Source organism: Oncorhynchus clarkii, chromosome 20 (genome assembly GCF_045791955.1).
Source record: "Oncorhynchus clarkii lewisi isolate Uvic-CL-2024 chromosome 20, UVic_Ocla_1.0, whole genome shotgun sequence".
NCBI lineage: Eukaryota > Metazoa > Chordata > Actinopteri > Salmoniformes > Salmonidae > Oncorhynchus > Oncorhynchus clarkii.
The window spans coordinates 27690297-27700046 of NC_092166.1; the positions used below are offsets into that span (position 1 = coordinate 27690297).

The following is a 9750-nucleotide window of genomic DNA, read 5'->3' on the forward strand; positions in this document are numbered from 1 at the left end:
AAATATAGCCTATTCCTACTTGTCTTGTTATACTGGGAAAGGGAGGGTGAAAGGGCTACTCAACGCAATTCCATTGTCAAACAAATATTTAAATAAAAATAAATAAAAAGGACTGTTATGATTTATGATGTGTCATAAACACTGAGAGTGCATGATATTCAGTTGTTCCAAAATATCCATGTAATTATCAAGCCCCGCCTCGTTGGGTTGGTCCTGAGGTGAGCCTGTTGCTATAAACAGCCCACCAGACAAACGGAAGGTGAGACGAGCTCTAGTGCTGCCAAAGGTATAAACTTCATCGGGTACTTATAGGATATTTTGACTGAAAGCGTTCAGCGCTTTGACACCTTTACAAACAAGACGAGACTTCCTCTGAGGCCTGAGCTCTTCTGGCGACGTGCCTGTTTTTACTTGGGCATCGGATAAACTTTGGATAGAAACTCGCAGTAAAGCAGAAATTTAAACAGACAACATGAAACTTGAAGTGTTCTGTGGAAACCACCACTATGAGGTGAAATCTGTGGAGCTGTGCAGCGATGCTAAGAACAGCGTCCGCTCGCCTGTCTCTGGTGAGGAGGAGTTGGGTTCGGATGGGGACTGTCTAGCGCACAGCCCGCCACCTGTCACACCAGGTGCAGATGGCAAAGGCAAACCGTACACGCGGAGACCAAAACCTCCATACTCTTACATCGCACTGATTGCCATGGCAATCCGTGACTCAACGTCGGGGCGTCTGACTCTGGCGGAGATAAATGACTATCTGATGACAAAGTTTCCCTTTTTCCGGGGCAGTTACACCGGTTGGAGGAATTCCGTGCGCCACAACTTGTCGCTGAACGACTGTTTTCTGAAGGTCCTCCGGGACCCGTCTAGACCATGGGGAAAGGACAACTACTGGATGCTGAATCCTCACAGCGAGTACACCTTCGCTGACGGAGTGTTCCGACGCAGGAGAAAGCGAATCAACAAAAAGACAGGCAAAGAGCAAGACGTGTCTGACCATCGTACAGACGAGGACACGCAACTCACCACAACACCCGCACCACCAGCCAGCAGTGCCAAGTTCTCCAGCTCCTTCGCTATAGACAGTATCCTCAGCAAACCGTTCAAGAGACAGGAGTGGGCAGATGTTTCTCCCACCGTTGGTGCGTTACCGTGGCCCGGTTACACTCAGATGATGCCCCACATTGTGAGAGGACCATCAGTCGCCTTACCGCATCACGCCCATTCGATGTTTCATATTGACTCATACGCTGCGCACGTCTTGGGGGCATATGGTGGTGGATTGTACTGAGATAGATCATCGAAAAGATAGTTTCGCGGCTCTGAAATTGACATAAAAGGGCTCATACATTTACCAGATAATCCCAGCAGCTGGCTACTCCAGGATCTGACGTTTACCACCCATTCAAAATAGACAGTATTCTTTCGTAATGGACTCGAGTGGTGTGGCAAATAGAATGAAAACACTGTGTTGGCATTGGTGTACTTTGACAGTAATTGTGTATGAACAAAATGCTTTTTATTTCATTGCCTTATATTTGGACAAGGTCACAGAGTATAGTATTTTTTTTTTATCTGGACATTTTTGTATGGATCGACGCACCCTGTGGGGAGGAGTAGGCTTTATTTCGTTGCTTTGATGTTCTATGGTAATTTCCCTTTAAAACAATAGCATTTTTTTTGCTATACAGTGTACATACAGTTCATGGTGTATAGATTATAGGCTATTTATGTTGTTGGTTTGTTAAAAATATTGTTACTGAATTGTCGAATCACTTGACTTTCAAATCATGCTGTTTAGGGTAACTTGGGGTTAAACGCCCCTTCCTGTAATTCTCAAAGAAACCACTTCATGTCACTCATTTTTTAACACTTCCCCTGGATGCCAGTAGTCTTGCTCAACAAAAAATGTCATGTCTCACCTGAACTTTTAAGTCAGGAGTGACTCCAGTGGGGCAAAATGCCCGCAGGATAATTCAATGCAAGTCAGTGGTATCTATATTAGAATTTTCCAAATCATATCCATGTCCTCCATAAGTAACTTCATTGAGAGTTAGGAAGTGCGAAAATAAAAATAGTACATTCAAACCGCATCATATTGAGGATATTAATAGTGAGAAATGCAGTTTTAAAAAAAATCTAGATTCGATGTATTTGAATAAAAAAATAAGATACCTAAACTTTAGCTTTTAAGAGTCAATTACAAAAAAAATCTAAAATAAAACGTATATAATGAGTTTTAACACACTAATCATCAGGGTTGCATTTTGCAGGGATAGTGAGTTCAAAATGCCCACTTTATGGCGTTTTAATTAATTCTGCCCACTTATTTCCCTTCAAAATGTGTTTACCTAAGTATAGCCAATATGCACATATCTAAATATTATCAAAACATTGCTTTTTTTCTGTCAGAACATGGACATTTCCCTTAAGGGGGCGTTTTTCCCCAAATTACTTAAGCAATTAGGCCCAAGGGGGTGTGGTATATGGCCAATATACCACGGTTAAGGGCTTTTTGCTATTATAAACTGGTTCCCAATGTGATTAGATCAATAAAAATATTGTTTTTGTCATACCCATGATATACGGTTTGATATGCCATGGCTGTCAGCCAATCATCATTCAGGGCTCTAACCACCCAGTTTATAATCTACAATATAACATTTAGCATTTTGTGATCAAGTCAAGCAGTTTGTATACATGTTTTAATTTTGTTTAAACAGAATACATATTTTGAATAAAGAGTAACTTTTACATTGACATTGTGATGTGTTTTTATGTTGATATATATTTTTTTGCATTGAATTCATATCGCATAGAATAGATTGTGAACAAACAAGATATCTGCCCCTCAAGTTGTTTTCAAGACAAACGGCAAAATGCAAATCTATCCACACAAACACTGACAGGTGTATGGTGTAGGCCTGCAGGTGCCTGATCCCTCATTACATTCCCCAATGTCTACCCGCCTTTTGTAGCCTACTACTTATGCTACTAAATTAAAAATGGCCTTATCAACTTGGTGTAATATCCACCTAATTTCAATACACTGCATTGTCATTACTACTGAAGTGACATATTGGTCAGGCCTATTAGGCGCTTCTTATTCACGCGCTGTCACATTGAAATTGATTGGGACATGAGTAAAGCTTCGTTGGCTGAGAGCTGTCAGTCAAAACGTATATGCCTATCATTGTGAGCTCTCAAACAGTGGATGTGCTGTATGAAGCACATTGATAATGTTGTAAATATCCTTAATATTCCATTTACAGTTTAGGCTAGTATCGTCTCGCCTAGACTATGTATGTATTGAATAGTCTAACCAAAACCAAAGGGGAAGAAAAAGGAAGGGAGGAAGAGGCCAGAGAATGGAAATAAAGATAGAAGGATAAAAGGTAAAGAAGGGACTGAGGTGACGAATAAGGTTGCGAAAAGGGAATGGGCCTAACACTAAATATAGTCTAATAACATTAGTTTTACGCATTCAAATGTTTCACATACGTAATTCTAGATTTAAGATAACATTGTTACCTAAAGGTCCCTTAGTAGCATACTCTCTGCAACTCTACAAATAGGCTATCAGAGGTAGGCCAATTCATATTTAGGCCTACTACTGCGTTACAATAATTGTTAATAACTATCGTTATTGGCAAAATAGCTTGGGATAATAATAATACAGCCATAATGTTGTTAATTAAAGAAATGATGTGTATCATTATTAGTGTGGCACATATCTAATTATAAATTGGTCCCTCTATTGGGGCAGAAATACGGCATTTATTTTTTCTGTGTCTGAGAAGCTCCCTGTGAGCGGATACAGACATTCAGTATTTATATTTTCTGTCTGGAGCTACAAATAACCGTCGCCTCAACTCGAGACACATGAGCAGGGGAGAGATAATCGCAAAATAGCCTATCAAAGTGGATTTCAGTCCACATTAACAGCTGAAAAACAACTCTTTTCGATTTTACCAAGACGTTATGACAGGATCTCTCGTTCTGTGTGCAATATGTTCAAAGCCTTCTAAGTATTCTTCTGTGGCTGAGAAAATAAAAGTCCTTTAAACCAGCTGTGCGTCCTGAACGCAGCGGGCTTATTAGTTTTTATGTTGCCGGAAATTATGAGGAGATTATGTTCTTTACCTTTGATTTTATAAGGGGAAATGATTTTATCTCGACACACTTGTTTGGTTAAGAGTTTGAGCTTGTCGCTTAATTGTTGCATTAAAGTCGTTGGGTTAAAGTACTATACTGTTATTAGACATTTAACGGGTACGTAAAGTTCGTAAAACCACGTCTGTAAATATTTTCAATTTCGTCATTAAATCTTTGACTTGATTGTTTTTGTAATTTTACCTGTATTGCCTTATAGCAAGTAATAAATGAAATGCAGTTGGGTGAAAAATGTATTTCAGTTAAACTCAAAATCTCTATATTTGTTTTCTATACATGTCTCAGTTTTCTTCGATGATTTGTATATAGTTTATCTCCTGAAGTGATTTATATTGAAATTAAACTTATCCTGATCAAGAATTGGGAGAGGATACACATGCAACCAGCTTTCGTTTGACCTTCTTTTGTTTTGCCAAACATTTTCTCCTTACAAGCATTATGCATGCTTACGCACAGCACAATGTCCCCTAGCATATGGGCACCAAAGGCATGCATGGTTTCTTCTTCGACAATAACAACAGAATAACATCAGAATCATCATCATAAGCTACTATAAAAATTATCCATTGGACCTATTTTTCTAAGACCTCATTTGGATCTGTGTAATTAATTAATCTCTCGAGGGATATGATCCATGGTTCGAGGAGGTAAACTGACACTCGCGCGCCGTGTGTGGTATGCTGGCAGCGCCTGATGGAAAAATCATGTTTCCACTCATGTCAAAGTACTATCCTGAACAGCCCCGAACAAATGAACACGACAACTATGGACTGTTATTTCTCCATGACCTCTGCTAGACAAAACTACAAGCTCTAAGAAGCTCTGACTGTGCAGCATAATACTGTGATCTGTAGTTCTCCGCTCTCCATGACTTTTTTTTCTATCCTCAAGTACATCATAGGCTTTATACATAATAGGTTGTATATATGAATATATACAATACCAGTCAAACGTTTGGACACACCTACTCATTCAAGGGTTCTTTGTTATTTGTAGATATCAAAACTATGCAATAAGATATGAAATCATGTAGTAACCAAAAAAGTGTTAGATTCTTCAAAGTAGCCACCCTTTGCATTGATGACAGCTTTTTACACTCTTGGCATTCTCTTAACCAGCTTCACATGGAATGCTTTTCCAATAATCTTAAAGAAGTTCCCACATATGCTGAGCACTTCTTGGCTGCTTTTCCTTCACTCTGCAGTCCAACTTCTCAAACCATCTCAATTGGGTTCAGGTCGGGTGATTGTGGCGATGCAGCACTTCATCACTCTCCTTCTTGGTCAAATAGCCTGGAGGTGTGTTGGATCATTGTCTGGTTAAAAAACAAATGTCAGTCCCACTAAGCGCAAACCAGGTGGGATGGCGTATCACTGCAGAATGCTGTGGTAGCCATGCTGGTTAAGTGTGTCTTGAATTCTAAATTCATCACTGACAGAGTCACCTGCAAAGCACCCCCACACCATCACACCTCTCAAATTTGACGGTAGGAACCACATATCCGGAGATCATCCATTCACCTACTCTGTGTCTCACAAAGACATGGCGGTTGGAACCAAAAATCTCAAATTTGGACTCATCAGACCAAAGGACAAATTTCCACTGGTCTAATGTCCATTGCTCGTTTCTTGGCCCAAGCAAGTCTCTTCTTATTATTGGTGTCCTTTAGTGGTTTCTTTGCAGCAATTTGACCATGAAGGCCTGATTCACGCAGTCTCCTTCGAACAGTTGATGCTGTGATGTGTCTGTTTCTTGAACTCTGTAAAGCACCCCCACACCATCACACCTCTCAAATTGATCAAAGGTCCACGAAGGCCTGATTCACGCAGTCTCCTCTGAACAGTTCATGTTGAGATGTGTGAGGTGCAAACTGAAGTGCAGTTAATTGTTGATTTCTGAAGTTGGTAACTCTAATGAATTTATCCTCTGCAGCAGAGGTAACTCTGGGTCTTCCTTTCCTGTGGCGGTCCTCATGAGAGCCAGTTTCATAGCGCTTGCTTGTTTTTGCGACTGCACTTGAAGAAACTTAAAGTTTTTTATATTTTCTTGATTGACTGAACTTCATGTTTTAAATTAATGATGAACTGTCATTTCTCTTTGCTTATTTTAGCTGTGTGTTACTTCATCATTTTGATGTATTCACTATTATTCTACAATATATAAAATAGTACAAATAAAGAAAAACCTTTGAATGAGTAGGTGTGACTGGTACTGTATATACCTAAAACTAGAATGCTAGTAAATAGGATATGCCTACGTTATGTTTATGTCTCATTCATGGTTAACTTGGAACCATTGCCTTCATCCTCTGGCGTGTTGCACTGTTGACTGGAATGTCTAAATGAGTTTGATAAATGGTTTAATTGCGTGTATGAGAGTTGTGAGGAGTGGGTGGGAAGAGGTCTCTGTTAGTCTTCTGAGCTTGTGCTGTGATGTGTGTGGCTCTTGCTAGAATTATGTCTGGACCGCTGGACCGGGGCCAGATCTGGGAGAGGGTGGGTCTCGAGTTCCTGGCGATTTCTTGGAGGGATTTAGCCGGGATCTAGGGGGCAGAGAGAGATTTAAGAATTGATAGGTGGTCGAGTTTTGTTTGGCCGAGTGGATATGCGCAAGAAAGTCGAGGAGCTTTATGTTTCCCCTCTTAAAGGATTATTTCCAGCGATGGCCACAGTGAGACGGAGGAGGAGCAGCCGCCACACCGATACTCAGCTGGTGTTCCTGATTAGAACTGCAATAAACGCGCAGTGAATCGCCACTGGACACTAACCTCTCCAATTATCACATTTGGAAACATATTTTAGAACGTCTGAAGGAGTTATGCTGAGCAATTGACTGAAGTATTGGGTGTAGGATACTGCTCTCATTAGATTTTTCAGGTCAGTGCAAAAATAAAAAGAGCATTGGTCATCCTCTTGGTTATAGGCTACTCATACTCCTCTGTGTCCCAATTTGGGCGCAAACATGACGACTGAGAGCTCACAGCAACATCTGGACTCGTCTCATCCTCTGAGATCCAGCCCAGCAGCCGGAGTGATGCACGCCACTCAGATGGGCGCACAGCCAGTGGCGGAGAGCTCACCAAATGCGTCGAACAAAAGGAAAAAGGGCAACTCTGGCTTGAGGCGTCCTGAGAAGCCGCCCTATTCATACATCGCTCTTATTGTGATGGCTATCCAAAGCTCCTCGACAAAGAGGCTTACTCTGGCTGAAATCTATCAGTTTCTTCAGGCCCGTTTCCCTTTCTTTAGAGGGTCTTACCAGGGATGGAAAAACTCTGTGAGGCACAACCTGTCTCTAAACGAGTGCTTCATAAAACTGCCCAAGGGCCTCGGCAGACCAGGCAAGGGACACTACTGGACCATAGACCCGGGAAGCGAGTTTATGTTCGAAGAGGGGTCCTTCCGTCGCAGACCTCGCGGATTCCGTAGGAAATGCCAAGCTCTGAAACCCATGTATCGAATGATGAATGGCATCGGCTTTGGCGCGTCGATACTGCCCCAAAACTTCGATTTCCAGAACCCCTCTGCGTCCTTGGCATGTCATAATGGTTACAACGTGGACGTGATGGGAACCACGGTGCCAGGGAGCTACGACGGGCTGGCTGGAGGGCATCATGTTCCTCACATGTCGCCAAGCCCCGGGTCTACCTACATGGCTGCCTGTCAGGTGTCGTCTAATGGAGAATACTGCCCAGACAACAGTAGTAGCCCTCTGCACTCATCGCCGGCGGCGATGGCAGCAGGCACCTTGGACTGTCACTCTCCCTATACCAGTGTCCCCTCACACTGGACATCACCAGGTGTGTCTCCATACATCAAGCAGCAATCCCTGGCTTCAAACAGTCCCACATCCTCTGCCTTGCATTCGAGCATATCCCCTTACTCTCTGGAGCAAAGCTATCGCCATCACAACGGAAGAGACTCATCTGATATTTCAAGTAAGCCTGTTTACTTTACTAATAGGCAAACACAATATTTAATTGCATGGGCACACTATATGGCCAATTATAACATATGCAACCAAGTAATAAATATTATACTCTTATGTACAGTTTGCATTAAATCGTGCGTATTTATATCTACTGTTTTATTTGGAAGTAGACCTAGTCGAGATGGGCAGTTGCTGATTGCGAATCATAGGGAAGGGGGCATTGGGCCTAGTTAGGCAACACTGGCATTGTTCTGCTTGTCCATTTATGAATAAAAGACAATTCTAGAACTATGACAATTGAACTAAAAACACAAATAATTAAGTAATATTCATGCAAATTCTACTGCCAAGATTAACATAATCACTTTCAAGGAAGTAAAAAAAACTGTAGCCTATATTTTTATTTTCAAGGCTATTGGCCAGCTCAGCCACAGACGGACCTACAAACACCAATATATGACATGACAATAATATGTCGACACCTAATTTTGCATATAATAATACACAAAAAATGTACAAGCTTCCTTTAGATTTTTTTTGGGGGGGGGACTATACGTTGTTCCATGTAGTGAAGCTGTTATTCAATGCGTTTGTATGGGCTAATAGCAGTAAGGCCAAAAACTGTAGCCTAGATTTCATTTTCAAGGCTATAGGCCTAAATGAAAATGCGCCAAACACCAATATGTGCCATGGCAATAATATGTCAACATCTAATTATGTGTATAATACATACTAATTATGTGTATAATACACAAAAATGCACAAATAATATAATACACAAAACTACATCAGTAATGTCAACAACCAAGTATGTTTTCCCTATCCGTACATATGGTTGATTCTGGGCAGTATAGATAGAACTGCCTGTGACCTTTGTGCGCAATGGTCTCCATAAGAAACCACATATAAATATGAACAATAATATCACTGAATTAAATAGTTTCATTACAAATACAAATGATGTTTGTAAAATAATTCAACACTAAATAGAAAGCAAAGTATTCATGGCAAATATCAAGGACACTTTTCCAGGAAAATATTCAAAACCTTATGTTTACAAATGATCTATTATTTTCACATTGTAAAAGTGATGTAGCCTATATATATATATATATAAATAAATATGTGTGTGTTTCATGAAATCGTTTGTATTTTGCATGTATGCTCTAAATGATCTGCATGCAGTTGTTTTAGGAAAAATGTAGCCTACCATTTAAGAAAAAGAATTGGCATTAATACAACGTCCAAATATTGGCGCCATGGAGTTCTTTCTTTTTTTTGCATTAGAACAAGTTGGTTTTGTATTTGAAAAAGCTTTGTGTTTGACTGTCACGTCTCTTCCATCTGTTCGCAGCGGGATTGTCTCGATACTCGAGCCATTCATCGCCAGTATGTGACAGGAAAGATTTTGTTTTGAACTTTAACGGAATCTCTTCATTTCACCCACCAACTGCCAGTGGATCGTACTACCACCAGCTACATCACCATCACCAGAATGTCTATCAGGACGTCAAGCCATGCGTCTTGTGAAATCAACGCGTTAAGACCACCGCCATCTTGGATGAGGATCACAACAACTACACAGCTACTATATACAAGCCATAAGCTTCCTTGTCATTTGTCCCAGATGCCAAGACCTGTAAA

The 9750-nt window shown here is 40.8% G+C and overlaps 2 protein-coding genes across 2 annotated transcripts; both read left to right on the plus strand.

Annotated features, from left to right (window-relative positions):
- The first annotated feature begins 285 nt into the window (after positions 1–285).
- On the plus strand, positions 286–2763 carry LOC139377364 (forkhead box protein Q1-like). The gene has a single exon (XM_071120387.1). The coding sequence runs from the start codon at positions 473–475 to the stop codon at positions 1292–1294; it is 822 nt and encodes a 273-aa protein (XP_070976488.1). The 5' UTR covers positions 286–472; the 3' UTR covers positions 1295–2763.
- Positions 2764–6815: 4052 nt separating this feature from the next.
- LOC139377365 (forkhead box protein F2-like) lies at positions 6816–9750 on the plus strand. The gene is made up of 2 exons (XM_071120388.1): positions 6816–8113; positions 9461–9750. The coding sequence occupies exons 1-2, from the start codon at positions 7138–7140 to the stop codon at positions 9634–9636; spliced, it is 1152 nt and encodes a 383-aa protein (XP_070976489.1). The 5' UTR covers positions 6816–7137; the 3' UTR covers positions 9637–9750.